General features: G+C 36.3%; 1 protein-coding gene across 2 annotated transcripts; it reads right to left on the reverse strand.

Moving 5' to 3' along the window:
* Positions 1-1097: 1097 nt before the first annotated feature.
* Positions 1098-11230, reverse strand: LOC126780358 (1-phosphatidylinositol 4,5-bisphosphate phosphodiesterase gamma-1). 2 transcript variants are annotated; one of them, XM_050504791.1, is made up of 12 exons: positions 10439-11230; positions 10084-10222; positions 9315-9477; positions 7777-7977; positions 7568-7683; positions 6749-7490; positions 6280-6461; positions 5986-6163; positions 5742-5807; positions 4942-5133; positions 4026-4848; positions 1098-1933 (listed from the first exon to the last, which is right to left on the reverse strand). In XM_050504791.1, the coding sequence occupies exons 1-12, from the start codon at positions 10794-10796 to the stop codon at positions 1686-1688; spliced, it is 3408 nt and encodes a 1135-aa protein (XP_050360748.1). In that variant the 5' UTR covers positions 10797-11230; the 3' UTR covers positions 1098-1685. The 2 variants fall into 2 exon arrangements, with proteins under 2 accessions (XP_050360748.1, XP_050360747.1); XM_050504790.1 differs by having other exon boundaries at positions 6560-7490.
* Positions 11231-15361: the final 4131 nt, after the last annotated feature.

A 15361-nucleotide genomic window follows, 5' to 3' on the forward strand; every position in this document is an offset into this window, starting at 1 on the left:
AGGTATATTTTCGAATCAGTGCAAGAATATACGAATTCGTGTACACAATAACAGAAACGGGGTTCTTAACTACGTGATATAGAATCTTTGATATATATATCCTTTAATTAATCTAATAAAATACATTATAAGTATATAGCACGTAAGCGAAATGCCTAACCTCCTTATCATTTATACAACCCTTTCCGCCACATAACCTGTACCTATCATATACAACCAATTATATTGGCAATCACTCTTTTAATTTCTTTCTCAGTCAATATTCAGGCGAACGTCTTTTTACAATAATTCCTTCGTGTTTTTCAATCATCTTATTAATAAAAGTCGTATTTCGATCATAATCTGTTGATAGGAATTTCAATGAGTTGATAACTCGACTTTGATCGTAGCGGACCGTTCTCTCTGAACAGTTCCAATCGACAACCGTCAGCTGTAGCGACGAGAGATCACTAAGAAACTAGACTTGTTTTAACTTGATTATTAAAAAGACGATCACGATTAAAACCTATAAAAGTATCTATGAAAATATTCATATATAGATTGTTAAATAAATACAAAACACATGTTTGATTTGTTCGTTAAATAAATTAACGCAAACACACACTGAACGAAACGATTTTTGATCAATTGGAAAGAACATACTTCTGTTAAATCGAAACTATGTTTTATAATGTTAAGTTTTGTCATAATTCTCTTCGAATAGATTAGAAAAACATCGTTTATTATTTCTACAATATATATAACAACAGTTACTATTTGTATATTTAAATAGATTTGATACGTTCCCGCGTACTCACGAAGCATTATTATAAAAGCGCTTCTTTTAATATATTTCAATGTTGCAGTACTGCCTACTGTGAAAAGCTTGTGGTTTAGTATATATTTTATAGTAAGAATATTTATTTTTATTTGTTTCTAATAATATAAAAACTAATTAATTATACGTTGAAATAATTGTAAAGATTATTTTCTACTAAAAATGATACAGTTGCAAGTGAACAAACTACAGTTTGGTATATAATATAATAAAATATAATTATTTCTTATATAACAATTTTATTTTCCAATAGAGAAGTTACTTTTAAAGTGTTTTAAATGTTTCGAAAGGTATATAACTACGTAATATAAGTAAGATTAAAGGATAATATAATAAAATATAAAATTTATAGACTTACTTGATATTAATTGCCTGTGAGTTCATTCGCAGAATTCACTCAAAATATAAAGCTAAGTGAGGCTTCTCAGTTCACGGCACGTATACGTAACATTCGAACGAATATAAATATATAGTTGCACGTTTGCTTACAAATAATATAAGCAGACGAACAAAAAGATTCAGTCTGCCGAGATTGATGACGTAATAAATCGGAAATTGTTTATTAAATTCGTTCGTTTCCACTTATAACTTTTTTTGTGCGTATCAGATCTGGATACAAATAAATATTATATAACATTATAATAATTCTCACAAATTACAATGAAGCTCATCGAATCGTTTTGATACAACTGTCTGACCATGAGACAATAGCTCGCTCTTCAAGCACCTCGTTTCCCCAACATGCCATTTACTTACTTCATAATAGAAGAACAAACAATAGAAAATAAATGGTATCATGTTATAGCTGGGAGCGGACTCGCGTAGAGACGCAGGCGAGCTGTGCGGTGCTCTACGTGTACGCGTGTGTTTAATTTTCCTTAAAGGATACGTGGACCAGGAGAGACGACAGCTCGAGCTCCTCGGAGTGGGCGTTGTTGAGGACGACGCTCCTGTACCCGGAACGGATGCCGCGGAACGGGTAGGTGGCCTGCCCGATGAAGTTCGGGTCTCCGAACATATCCTCGTCTTGGACCAAAAACCTTATGAGAGCGAGTTCCGGATTGGCCACTTCAAACTCGCATATCGTATTCCACACGGGATTGATTCCATTGTCATCTGAGGAAGTATCGGAAGGCGTCAGTACCGTCGCGGTGGCGCGAACAACATTCACCATTCACACGACTACCGTGCACGACAACTACCGTCTAGTGCTACCATAAAAAGCGGGAACCAAACGTCAAGGCGACACGAGGAAAAAATTAAAAGTAGTTCAATTCTAACTGTAAATAACTGACCCACTACTTCTTCACAACAACTTTTTAACAACCTTACAATTCGCCCTACAAAGAATGAAAAAAACATTAGTTGGTTACAAATCTTATAGTAACATGTCAAAAATATAAATAGGTACAGGAGGTATGTGTTGCATGTGTTGCAGTTAGGACCATGTCTCTGAACCTTTGGACTCTTATCCAGTTTAGTTAAATTATAAACGCGCTCTCGTCAATCGAATTAAAATGTTCACTACTAGTATACTACACCTGAGCAGGTCGAGAAACTATGGCCTAAGTAATGTATTATACAATTGATTGCACTTTCAAGATGATAAAACATTATGTGCGTATATTATATTTATAAATTTAAATTTATTTAAATAATTAGTTTCTTGAAATTAAAATCACGCGATAATTATTACATTTAATGTCGGCTGTTGCATTTTGTCTTAATTAGCTTTGCATTTAACGCTTAATGTATATTGCACATATATTTCATCTTGAAAGTGAAAAGTAATGGTAGCAGACAAGTTGTTAGCCATCTTACATTAGATATGCAAAGGAATCGCTCAAAGCTATTCTGTATGTGCAGCGAACGGACATGCATTACCCGGTCGTCAAATGTTTTCCAATGGTAACAGACAAAGGTGGCACGCTACTTTGGTGCATGTATCCTTTGAATATTACAGTCGACTGCATATTTTCTGACACAGCACGATCGAGTTCTAGTCGAGATTAGCATTAGTTTTTAGTCAGGTCGCTTGTACAATAGCCGTCCCAGATTTGGAATACGCTAGAAATGTTGTGTGTGCAGTGTCCGAGGCATACACACACATAAAATGTATTTACGATGCACATTGTATATCATACTTTATTTATTGTTTTACGGTTAACTAATGTTTAATAATATATATATATATATATATATATATTTTATTTTATTTTTTATTTTATTTTTTATTGAAAAATAATATTGAAATATACTTTTATTTAGTTTCAAATGTTTTATCGTGAAATTTGGGGCAGCTGTTTGGGGCAGCTGTTTAAAAATAATAATAATATAGACTGTCACACAAATGTAGCTTACAACGGAAGCGCGATATATGTATTGGCCGAGCTGAAGTTAGTATGTTAATGTGATATATTATAATATGATACAGCAAGATTTCGCGACTGCTTCATTTGATTTGTATTTATCGAATTGCTTCCGGTTTTATAATTTATAAACATTAAACCGCAGGATCGGTCACTAATAGACGTGTATCATGAAACAACTCAGCGCGGCCATTTTATGTACGATCGATTTTGATGTAACTTGTGTTACAGTATGCGTCCGTTACATATCTAATTAAAAAACCAGTTTATAATAAATTATACTTTGTTCATCCTTCGTTTACACGTTTCATTGAGAGGAGAAGAATAGACCGTCTTGGCTTTAAAGAAATATTCTGGGGGAATTTCTTCTTGTTATTGTCAGTGCTAGTACTGGGTCGATGGATATTTGCTGAAAACCGTGCGACCTAAGCATTTGTGTGCAAGTTCTCGGGGTTGAGCCTTCAGCGCTTGTGTCTCCTCGTCTCCGATCGTCTCTATATCGTAATGCGACACTAAATAGTACCAGATACGGTTAATGAATCAATTCTGAAATGTTAATGCTCGCTAAAATAAAGTCGAATGTTATTTGATGAAATACAAAACACATTTTAAAAGAAATATTTACAATAAATATTAGGAAGACAGAGTAGAGAGATGTACTCTACATGTACACTCTATGTACCAAGAGACAGACTGCTCAGTTTGTTACGATATTATCAGACCAAACTCATTCTACTATTTTGGCATGAATTTTTCAGTGTTACTGTGGAATTCGATAACACTAAGCGTCGTCCGTGACCGGTGCGAGCGGCTACGTGCACATAACGACGGATACTTACTTATGGTTCTCGTGGTCAGCTTGACGCCGCTGTCGTAGTCGGCGCCGATGATCTCCACCTCGACGAAGGGGCAGGCCGTCCCGCGGCCGGTCTTGCAGAGATGCCTCGCTCCGATCACCCGTAGCATCACCTTAACCGGGCTGACTCTCTTGGCGATGCTCGCCTTGTCGTAGGGATTGTAAGCCTCGTCGAACATAAAGTCGGGTTTCAGGACGTAGCCACAGTTGCCGTTCTCCTTAAATTTGCCCATGTTTACCTGCATGGACTTGTCGGACGTTTGATAGTTGAGCGCCACCATCTGCGAGCCCACGTTCCAGAACGGTACGGGATTGTAATTTGACGAGTCGATTCTTTGCCCTTTTGGGTAGATCCGACTCAGCTGGACAGCGTGGTACTTCGTGAAGAAGCTAGTATCCTGCTGGCACATCAACCGCTCGGCCTTGCTCTCCGGGAAGGAGGACATCTCGTAATGAACGAATCCGTTCCGAAGTCTTTCCGCGTTGAAAGTGACCGAGCGGCAATAGATGATGAGATCGGACATTTCTTTGGCGATCCTCCAAGTCCGTTCCATCTTCTTATTCATCAGGGACCTGGCGCTGGCACTTTGAGCGGCCTCCTTAATCGCGGACATCCATTCCAGTGCGTTTTCTCGAGTTGGCGCCGCCATGTCGAAGGGCCCGCACAGAGTCGGGCTCTGTATACGTACAATCCATCGAGCGGAGCCGCTCTGTTCGCCGACCACGAGCTCCACCACGGCGCCGAGAACGTCGACTACACCTTTCTGCAAAGCTCCGAGCGCTGCTGTTTCACTGTCGATGTTACTCTGTTACGACAAAACAAATGTAGTCAGTCTGTACAATAAAACAATGTCACGGTTGTAACGAGCAACGGACGGGCTTGCTACCGCCTCACTCACCATGTCCGGCACGTGCGACGGCTCGATCACCTCCACGTAGTTGGCGGGGAACCAGTGCTGCCTCTTCCCCCCGTAGTCCCCGCGCCACCAGCCCTCGTCGGGCTTGTCCACGTTAGTGATGATGGCGTGCTTGCAGAACGACAGCTCGTCCTCCTGCTGTGCGCGGTAGTCGTACAGCGCCTTCACCGTCACCTGTTGCGACAGACTCGATCACATTATGACTATTCCTTCATACATCTTCCACAAAAAAACGCTTCGATTGATCGTACACAAAAATAAGTAATGGCTGTTTGTGTAAACAATGTATAAAAATATATATATTTCTCTAATTACTCAGCTAATCAGACACGTCGAACAGGAAGCAGCGCAGACGCAAGAACACCCTTCATTCCACCTTTAATTTATTATCATCTAAATATTAAATTTCAAATATTTAAAAAAATTCTCCTAAATATTGTACAATGAAAATGATCGTACTTAACAGTTTTCTCTAAAAGTTCATACCGCGTTTTTTATTAGCGATATAAAGTAATAATGTACGCTTTATCGTGTGTCGCGTTTGGAAGCGGGAACAAGTGAATAAGTTAATACCTAAACAAACAAACACTTATCTACGCAATTTATTCGTACCTGACTCACGTCATCAGTAACAAAACATTATTTAAATTCCGTGATCGGTGATGGAATGACATTCAAGAGCGACAACACATTCGAAGTTAAATACGAGCCAATATTAAAAGTATAAAAAGAAAATATTCAATAAAACTAAGTAATGGGTTCAGAGCATTCAAATTTGTTACCTTGGAAATAAATGATGCAGGATCCATGTAGCCAGGTGTCCCGTACACCGAGCTGTCGTCTGGTTCCTGCGAGTTGATGAATTTACTATGAGCCGAGCCGCCCATACATAAATATTTATGTCAAAATATAATAAATCCGAAATTACTTTAGTAGTTATTATAAAAGGAGAGAAATCACACGTATATCACTGAACACCGAGTCCACCGACCTATAGATTCCTTTCAATGATATTTTCGTTCTCACCGTCATATTGCTCCTCACGATGTCGTCGTTGATCGGGTACCACAGTTTCACTTTCTTGTAGAGAGGATGTTTCTCGTAGTAGGAGACGAGGTCTACGAGATTCTCGAAATTGTATGTACCGATGGTGAACAGCCGGCCATCCTGCTTAACGCGGCAATGCTTTATCTCCTTTTCTGTCCTGCAAAGGGGCGGGCGCTTATGTCGAGTCCATAGGAAAATTATATAATGAAATTATTTGTCGGCGCATTTCAAAGTTTAGTTTAGTAGAAGGAAAGGCAAAGGAAGAATAGGCACCTGAAGCTGATCGCATAGAAACCGGGCTCCTTTTCGCTGGGCCGCAAGAGGAAGGCGCCATCGATGTTCGTCTTGCGCAGCAGCTCCTCGGCGTGAGCGCGAGAGCAGTTCGGCTGCCACCAGATCTTGCCCTCGTGCTTTTTGGGCTGAGGCACCGGCTTTTTCAGTGTTATGAGAAATTCCTACGCATAACAATTGGACATGTATCACAAAACAATTTAAAACTCTTAAGCAACCCTTATGTATCATAAGTGCACATAAATACCGGGAATCTTCTAACCTGGCTCCGTAAGGGATGCTGCCGATAATGCGTAATGAGACTATACAAACTGTCGAAGCAAACCGAGTCAATAAGGTAGTACTTTGTGACACCTCTTTCTTGCTTCAACTTGATCCGACAGTGGTTAACCTTGTCTTGTCTCCAAAATGAGAGACAATAGTCACCAACAAAAGTGACACTTTCGCGTACCAGGAACGTTCCGTCTCCGAGGTGCGCATGGACCCGCAGGAGCTCCTCCGCCTCTTGTCTGTTACCGGCCAACTTCCCGTGGAACCAGCATTCCGCGAAGTGCAACTCGTTTTGAGACACGGCAGCTATCTCTAAGTCCGGTTCCCCGTCGCTGTCGAAGTCTGTTTCATCATGGCTGGTGCAATTTTCCATATAATACATCTTGTTATCGCTGAGTACAAAGGCATGCGGATGCCATTCCTTATCCACAGGGTCTTCCAAGAGAAGAATTCCATTTTTAATTGTATTACGGAGATCTAAGTCCCTGCCCTCTTCTTGGCGATAAGCGAACGAAGTCTCCTCGGCGCCTTCTGGAAGCTTTTTGTGTTTTAAGATGATCTTCCTGCGCAAATCATGCGGCGAAGGCAACTTCGTTTCATTCTTCTCTACTGGCTGGACCAACAACATTTCGCCGAAAACATCTTGAAAGGCACCTGCCATGCGCCGCTGTTGCGGAAGGGAACAGTTGTCCTCTATGGATAGTATGACAGGATAGTCAGATGTTACGAATGCATGTTCCTTAATTGTACGTAGAACATCCATAAATTTAATTTTAGTGGTGAGCGTGTGTCCGTGGTAAATAAACGGAGTTCCATCTGGACCATCCCAGCAGTCGAGCTCGATACACCGGCAACCAGCCCGCAGACTTCTCACATACGCTTCCAAAGACGATTCGCTTGAAAACTGATCGCCGGTGAGATACCTATAAAAATAATCGAAATATAATATTTTTGTAGTTCGATTTAGGACAATAATAAATTTATCATAAGACACACTTACGTGTTGTGCGAGGATGCGATCCAGTAATGGGACAGGGGCCTCGTCATATCCTGAGTGACGTAATCATTTTTGCTGTCCCATATTGAATTTTGTTTAGAGAACAACATTTCGACAAACTGCAAATGACATAAACAGCACATACATAATGTATAATTAATGATGCACATGAACACAATATATATACATACTTACTCTTCTTCAACACTCACCTCGTTCAACTTGAAGTAAGGCTCGTATATATCTCTCTGCGGATCTCTCAAGTAATCCCTAATAAACTGTGAAGAACGCACCTCGTCTTCGCCGAGGCGATCTTTCTGCTCGACTAGTAGAAACTTTTGGAAGTCGCGCAACAAAACCGAAGTACCATTGACACAGTAGAGGTTGTATGTGTCAAATATATCTTGTATGTTCTGTGGATAGGTCACGTTGCGTTGCAATATACGCATCGACACAAACAAACACAACATGGACCACATTGCTACTATACTGTACCTCGGTTTTAGGCGAGTTTTTATACTACAAAAATGTTACCGACTGTCATTCAAAATAAATATCAATTTCCGTCTTTAAAAGTGACTAGATTTCATCCCCGGCTTAGCCCAAGGGAGAAGGGGGTTCTTCAGGCGTTAGGAGGTACATTGTGTCCGTTTCTGTACCCCTAACAACGTGTACGCAAAATTTCATGCTAATCGAATGAGTTGTTAAGACATGAGTGTCAGAAACAATCTCGTTTTCGAATTTATAATATTAGTCATTAAGATTATTAGGATATTTTTGGTAAATCCACAAGTATGCACCATACATACATATATTAATATAACATAATATTTAAAGATTTAGCTTACCCTATTGTATGGAATACAAACCCAAAGGATTACACTTTTACTCTCTTGTGTATAACCAAAAACTGATAAACATTGATGCTTCGAAATGCTCCAAGTTTCACCAGCCTGATGTTTACTATCCACTTACTAAATGCAATATTTCGTAGTTTTTTGTTATTATTTTACATCCAACTTTTTTTTTTAAGTACGAGTTGTTATGGATAGACTCGAAGCAAATAAATAAGTTTTACTCAATTTCCAAGTTAAATCAAGTCGGTAACATTTACAATTCATAAGCTTATATTTAAAATCATTCACAACAGAATAACTTGGCAACTGGCAACACACACATTTATTATGCTTTATTATTCTAAAAATTGAAGCATTTTTAAACTCTTTTGCAAATAAATGTACTGAAGTGCAAAACAAAAAAATTGTATAAAACAATCTTGTATGAAGAGTTGAGAAGAGCCACTTTACAAAAATTTTTAGCAACAACGAGTTCCTATCATAATCAGTTTTTTTTTATTATTTCTGTGTATGAAATTGAACAATTAGAATGGATAACCTGATGTTATCATCATTCATGCCTCTTAGGCGATGCAAAAAAACAGATATAAAGATAAGCATCATGTATGCCAAGTCAAATTTTTTCCCTTCCACTCGTTTGCTATTATAATTTAATTATAGTTAATATTTTCTACATATGTTTATTTTTTAAACAAACTATTTTTTTTCTAGATAAATTAATATATTCACCAGTTTTTTAATCGAAGTCCCATATTCACAACATGTAACATATTATATGAAAGAGTTGTCAAGTGGTTATACCCTTTAGTAGTTACTTATGTTTTAGCAATTTTTCCACATTAAGCATATGATTTAATAAAGATTAGACCATAGAAAATAGTTACATAACTTACATTTTCATCAAAGATAAGTCTGTGATAGAGAGAAGAGAAATCATCAAAGCCAATTTCCCCTCTCCTGTTGTTATCAATCTCTTGGAACAAATCCCTTAATCTACTTGTTGCAATTTTACAATTGATTTTTGGTAAAAAGCCTTTGACATCCTTCAGTGTTACTCTGATCAAATAAAAAATATCATTAGTTCATAACTTGTTCTGGTTTCATTTTAATTATTTATAGAGTAATAATCAACATGTTTCGGAGAGCAAAATAAGTAAAACCTGTATCTATAACTTATAATGATAATACTGCAGTTGCTTGCATTGCATAATTAGTTTGTTGTAATTTTTTTCATTTCATCACTTTTTTTGTAACATGCATAACAAAAGTTATATCTAAAGTAAGCTTAAGTATCTGATACTTGTATTCATGGTGTTACATAGTATACTTAGCGGTTGAAGTTTGGTAATAATAATTTCAATCAGCTGCTCTAAATTCTTAAATCAACACTGATAATGTTTTTTTTTTATTTATTTTTTCATTGAAAACACTTATATTCTTCAGTAGTGAAACAAAAATTGTCAATAAACCAACAAGTAATAAATAGTTTACATTCTGTCTTTGCTTATTTACATACAGATTAAAAAATATCTTTTATTACTTGTTTTTTTTATTTAATTGCTGTACATCACGCTATAAAGATCAACATATAGCAAATCATGTAAAATTTTTGAAGTATAAAAAATATTTAAACAAAATAATATATTATTCAAGTATACTAACTTCTCATTATGGTTTTCAATGGCATAAAACTCTTTTCTCAGCCATCTCTCAATTTGTAAAGGGTATGAAGCATTTATGGCTTCCTCAATAAGAAACCTTAAGCCCTGTTTCCAAGCTTCGCATTCCTTATCGGTTTGGGCTGTAATGTAAGCAGAGTTAATTTTAAATCCTAAAGCATACCTACATCTATATAAAAGCATAACAGCCGAATTCATAGCCTCAACCGTGACAAGTATAAAGTAACATTACATTACAACAATGAAAAAGTAATGAAAATTTTATGGGATTTGAAGCATGATTTGTCACATACAGCTATTATTACCATAATTTCACCACAACTTATCAAACTATTTACCTGCAAAAGATGACAAGCGCAATTTAAATTCCGTTCCATAGTAAATAGTAAAACATTTCGAGTTTTCCAGTCTCTTCGTCTCCTCAGGCCATTTCTCAAAATCTTTTGATGCTTTACCAATCCTCACCTCCTTAATATCTCGAATGTCTATGGAACCTTCGAAAGCGTTCCGAGTCAGAGTTCCCTGTCTGAACCAGATCACTTGGTAGGTTTCTCGGCGTACAGACAACATGCGCCTCTCGGGACGCTTACGCGGATAAAACTTTTGCACTGTAGAGCCTCTTTCAATATACGATATTAGTTGATCGGCTTCATGGATGAGCCTGTCAGAGCCCCCGCTAAAGCAGGGAGTATTCATTGCGCTTCCTTTACAGTAACGAGACCGCGTTAAAAAGGTACCCAGTAGTTACCAACTACATGGACTTCTATTAAGAATATACTTGGTAGTTATAAAGTGTCCTCAGTGGGATGGAAAATGTATTTGTTACTATATCATACACACACTTTTTTACTATTGATAATGTTAGTTTTAAATTTTCTAATTAAATAAGATAAGTACAGTACATCAGCCACAACGAACTAATTCACTGGTAAATCTTGCAAAATAAAAAAAAATCTTTATGGTAGGGCCTTTTTAAAACACAAACAGATTATTTAACGGCATAATTTACTTAACCGATTATTAGTTTATTCAGTTATAGTATGTAATCGTCCACAGTGAAAAATCGACTTATTACGAATCACTCCATGTATGTTTGAAAGTAGAACTGCACTACCGACTACCTTGAGAGACGTCGCTTCTCCGCAAGCTGCCTTATTTATTGATCTTTCTCGAATGTTGCCACCTACATAATTATTTTTAAATAATTCTGAAAGTAGCACACTCTCGCTGTTGATATAAAAATATTTTATATTTAACTGTGGTACTGTAATCTAATTTTTATTCTTTATAAAACAAACAAACAAAAGTTTAAGCTGACTTTCTTTATTTTTCAATAGACAAATTGATTTTCGTATAATTAGAGTCAAAAATTAAAAACAATAAATCAATGTATCATTTATTTAAATTAAAACTACGATAACAATGAAAACCATTTCAGTGTTTTTCACAATTTCATCAAGGAAGATCTGGATAATTTAAATACTTAATTATAATATATAATTACATAATTTATTTTTATAAAAATATCAAATGGTAGTGACAATGGATTTATATATGGGCATTTTTTTTTTCTAAAAAAAGGTAAACTAGAAAGAATTGTCTTGTCCGTTAAATGACACAAATGATTTTAGGAATCATTTTATTATATTTTTAAAAAGAATAAATTACCACCGACATCAGAATAATGTTATTAGTATTTATGTTTGCTGAAATATATTATTATTAGGAGCCTTTATAGCTCAAATGTTATAGATAGTAGCCATGAGAGTGTAAACGAACAGTATGGTTTCTCAAACTAACGTCTCTTAGCAACCCGTGACGTACTGCGTATGCAAAAGATTGAAAGGTCAAAGAAGATGTTTACGTGTATATTGTTTATTGGTTCGATCAATACTCGACTATACTTATGTATACCTCGACTAGACTATGCTTATGTATTTAAACCTAGATTCTACCTGATACGAGATTGTCTAGTATTTTTTTTATATCAAGTTAAAACTTGTGTAATAACAGAAGATCTGATCCACTGCGACTTATTTTACTGGCGGCACCACTCTCTATATTATTCTATTTTTTTTATCCTGTCAAACTTCTGTGAAAAGGATACGCACTATTTACTGTAAAATATATGGCTGAACCGAGATGGCCCAATTGCGGGAACCCAGACAACGACCACTGAATTTTCATGTGCTTAATTTGTGCTTAAATACCAACACTTTTAATAGCTTCTTGGAAATTATACATAATATGTATGACTGACTCGTTTGGTCTAGAAGCTAGATATAAAGTCCCATTTCCTGAGGCCCTGGGTTCAAATACCGGGATTATTCCTCGGAAAATACGTTAAGCCGATGATCCTGCGCCTGTGCATACTCTCTGATTGTGGTTTCTCCGGCCCATTGGATTATGAGAATGAAGGAATAGTGTATTTGTGTTTGAGCACACATATTGTGCACTATTATATGTCCTACACAGTCGACTAATCTCTCGATCTCAAAATGGAAGTCAATAAGCTTACATACTAGTACTTTGTATAGAACATATACAAAGATTAAGAAGAAAATGAATGCAGTATATTTTGATATTATCTAGCTCACAACACTTTTTATCCTCAGGCAAAAATATCGTTACAATAATATTAATTTTTAGTTTTCATTAGGTTAATCATATTTTGTTCTCTTTATCAAGCTTGAAGTAGTAAAAATTGTTTTTAAATATTTTATACTTTTTTGGTTATAGCCTGTAAGGTCTCATGTCATTGTTCAAATTCTCATGAAAAAGTTTAATTTTTTTGGTGTGTTGAGGAGAGACATGCGTAAGCAGCTTGGTGCAGTTCACCTGTTCGATTTCAATTGGCCGAACTTAAATATATTGCAGTGGTAATTCTAGGAATCGGGATGACCCCTGGTGCAGGGCGGCGCGCATGCGTTGTCGCATGCATGCAGTTTATGCGTTCGATGTTGATTGGTTGTACATTTGTTGTTCTAAATACATTGCAGTAGTTCTTCTCAGAACCAGGTGTCTCGATCGACATCTGGACTGCAAGCTGGAGCAGTTGAAGGTGCCGACCTTCGTAGCATCTAGAATGTATTTGAAACGAGATTGTTCTTAATAGCAGGATTTTAATTTGTTTCATTTGTATTTCTATCTATTAAGAAAAATATAACTGACTATAGAATATGTAGATCATGGATGACATTTGAGACTTATCTGTTGTTTGTAAAAATATAAGCCCATAAAGGTGTGCTTAAGAAACAGTAAGTAATTTTTATGAAAATTTGGCGTCATAATTTTTTTTGGTATGCTGACTCGGTGTAGAGAATCCACAAGGCTCAAATTCTCTCAGCGATGTTATTTTCCTTTTGCCTTTACCACTCATACTTATAAATCATTGACAGAGTTATATGTTGTCTGTCTGTATGTTTGTCCTCTATGCGTTACTAATCCCGTTTCTGATGAAACTTGGGGATTTTTTATATAAAATTGTGGTGGTAAGTGGTTACCACCGCCCTTAGATATTGACGCCGTAAGAAATATAACCATTCTTTACATCGCCAATGCTCCACTAACTTTGGGAACTGTCCCTTGTGCCTGTAGTTGGAGTTTTTTTCTGAGATTTCACCCCTCGCACACCCACCTGCTTTGATGCCCTGGTGCACGGCACCATCTTGCCATATGGTAGCTACAGCGTGGTCGGATTTTTATAGGACGATAGTATGTGCCTATCGAACGACAAATGATTAGCATCATCCACGATCAGTCTTGGGATATTTAATATATATGTATTGTAAAAACTTTAATTTATAGTTATATATATATATATATATATATATATATATATATATATATATATATTATGGTTAGTTATAGTATCTCAAGTTATGAGATAAGTTGAAAATTGATTGATTTTTAACGGAGTTTTTGAATACAAATTTAAACATTTCATGTCTTTGACATGTATGATTCTTGACAGTTTCACTAAATATTTAAAGTTCCGTGTGTATAATCAAACTTCGAAAAACAATTTACTAAAATTCGCGCTACAAACGGACAGACAAAATCTATGAGTAGCTCTAATTAAAATACAAATTATTACAAAATAGTTTTTTCGCGCGTATTTTAAATACGAAATACATTCAAGTCGTGTCTTTAAAATATAAAATAAAAGATTATAAGCGACGGGCCGGTTGTAGGTTCGATTGCCACCCAGGACAGACATTTGTGTGCATGAACATGTATGTTTGTCCTGAGCCTGGGTGTAATTATCTATATAAGCATGTATTCACTAAAAAAAGTAGTATAATGTTTCCATAGTACAAGCTCTGCTTAGTTTAGGAAAAGATGGCCGTGTGTGAATGATATCTCATGATTTTATCATTTATTTATTTATTTTTATTAAATTTTTTATTAATTATTACATTCATTGAACAGACATTGCAATAAATTGTAAATATTATATTGAAAGTATCATATTTCTTACATAAATTTGGAATATGGTACAAATACAGGAGCCCTATATCAGAAATTGCCTCGTTGGTCTAGTAGCTGGATGTAAGGCCGCAGACTCGGATGTTCTGGGTTCAAATCCCAGGTAGGGCCGAAAAAGTTATTGGGTTTTTGTGTCGAAAATTCTCAATAGGAGTCTGGAAGTTGTAAGTGTGTACACTCCCGTACCTGGGTAAGCACGGAAAGCCGTTGGTCCTGCGCCTGAACTCTATCCGGTTTTGTCGGATTGCCGTCCCATCGGATTATGAGAGTTAGGGAAAAGAGAGTGCACCTGTGATTGTACACAAACTTATGCACTATAATATTGCGTTTTAAAGAAGAAACTACTGAAAGAAAGGAGAAATGATTGTAGTATCGCCTACAACCATTTTAAATATCCTTCACGACCTTATTGACATGTCTAAGGTCAGCAGATGGGTGGCGCATGCTATCGTGGTATTAGGCTTTCCCTAAAGTGTATATAATTGAAAAGTAAAAATAATAATTCGATTAATTTAGCCCCCTTTCCCTGACATTCCGCGAACTTTTGACTTCCCCTCGTAATTAACAAAACATAATTTTAATAATGTCTGTATTTGTCAGAAAAAGTGTATTCTTTAAATTTTTTATGGTGACCCTTGAGTCATGCAGTCAAAGTTTTAAAAATAATAAATCATTTTTTTAAAAAGAGTATACAAAATTATTTATGATGAAAAATGCAAGCTTTTGTTACAGAAAGCTTGTCAGCTCTTTTTCAAAACATTGCTTGGAATTAA

Source organism: Nymphalis io, chromosome Z (genome assembly GCF_905147045.1).
Source record: "Nymphalis io chromosome Z, ilAglIoxx1.1, whole genome shotgun sequence".
In the NCBI taxonomy this organism is placed as follows: Eukaryota; Metazoa; Arthropoda; class Insecta; order Lepidoptera; family Nymphalidae; genus Nymphalis; species Nymphalis io.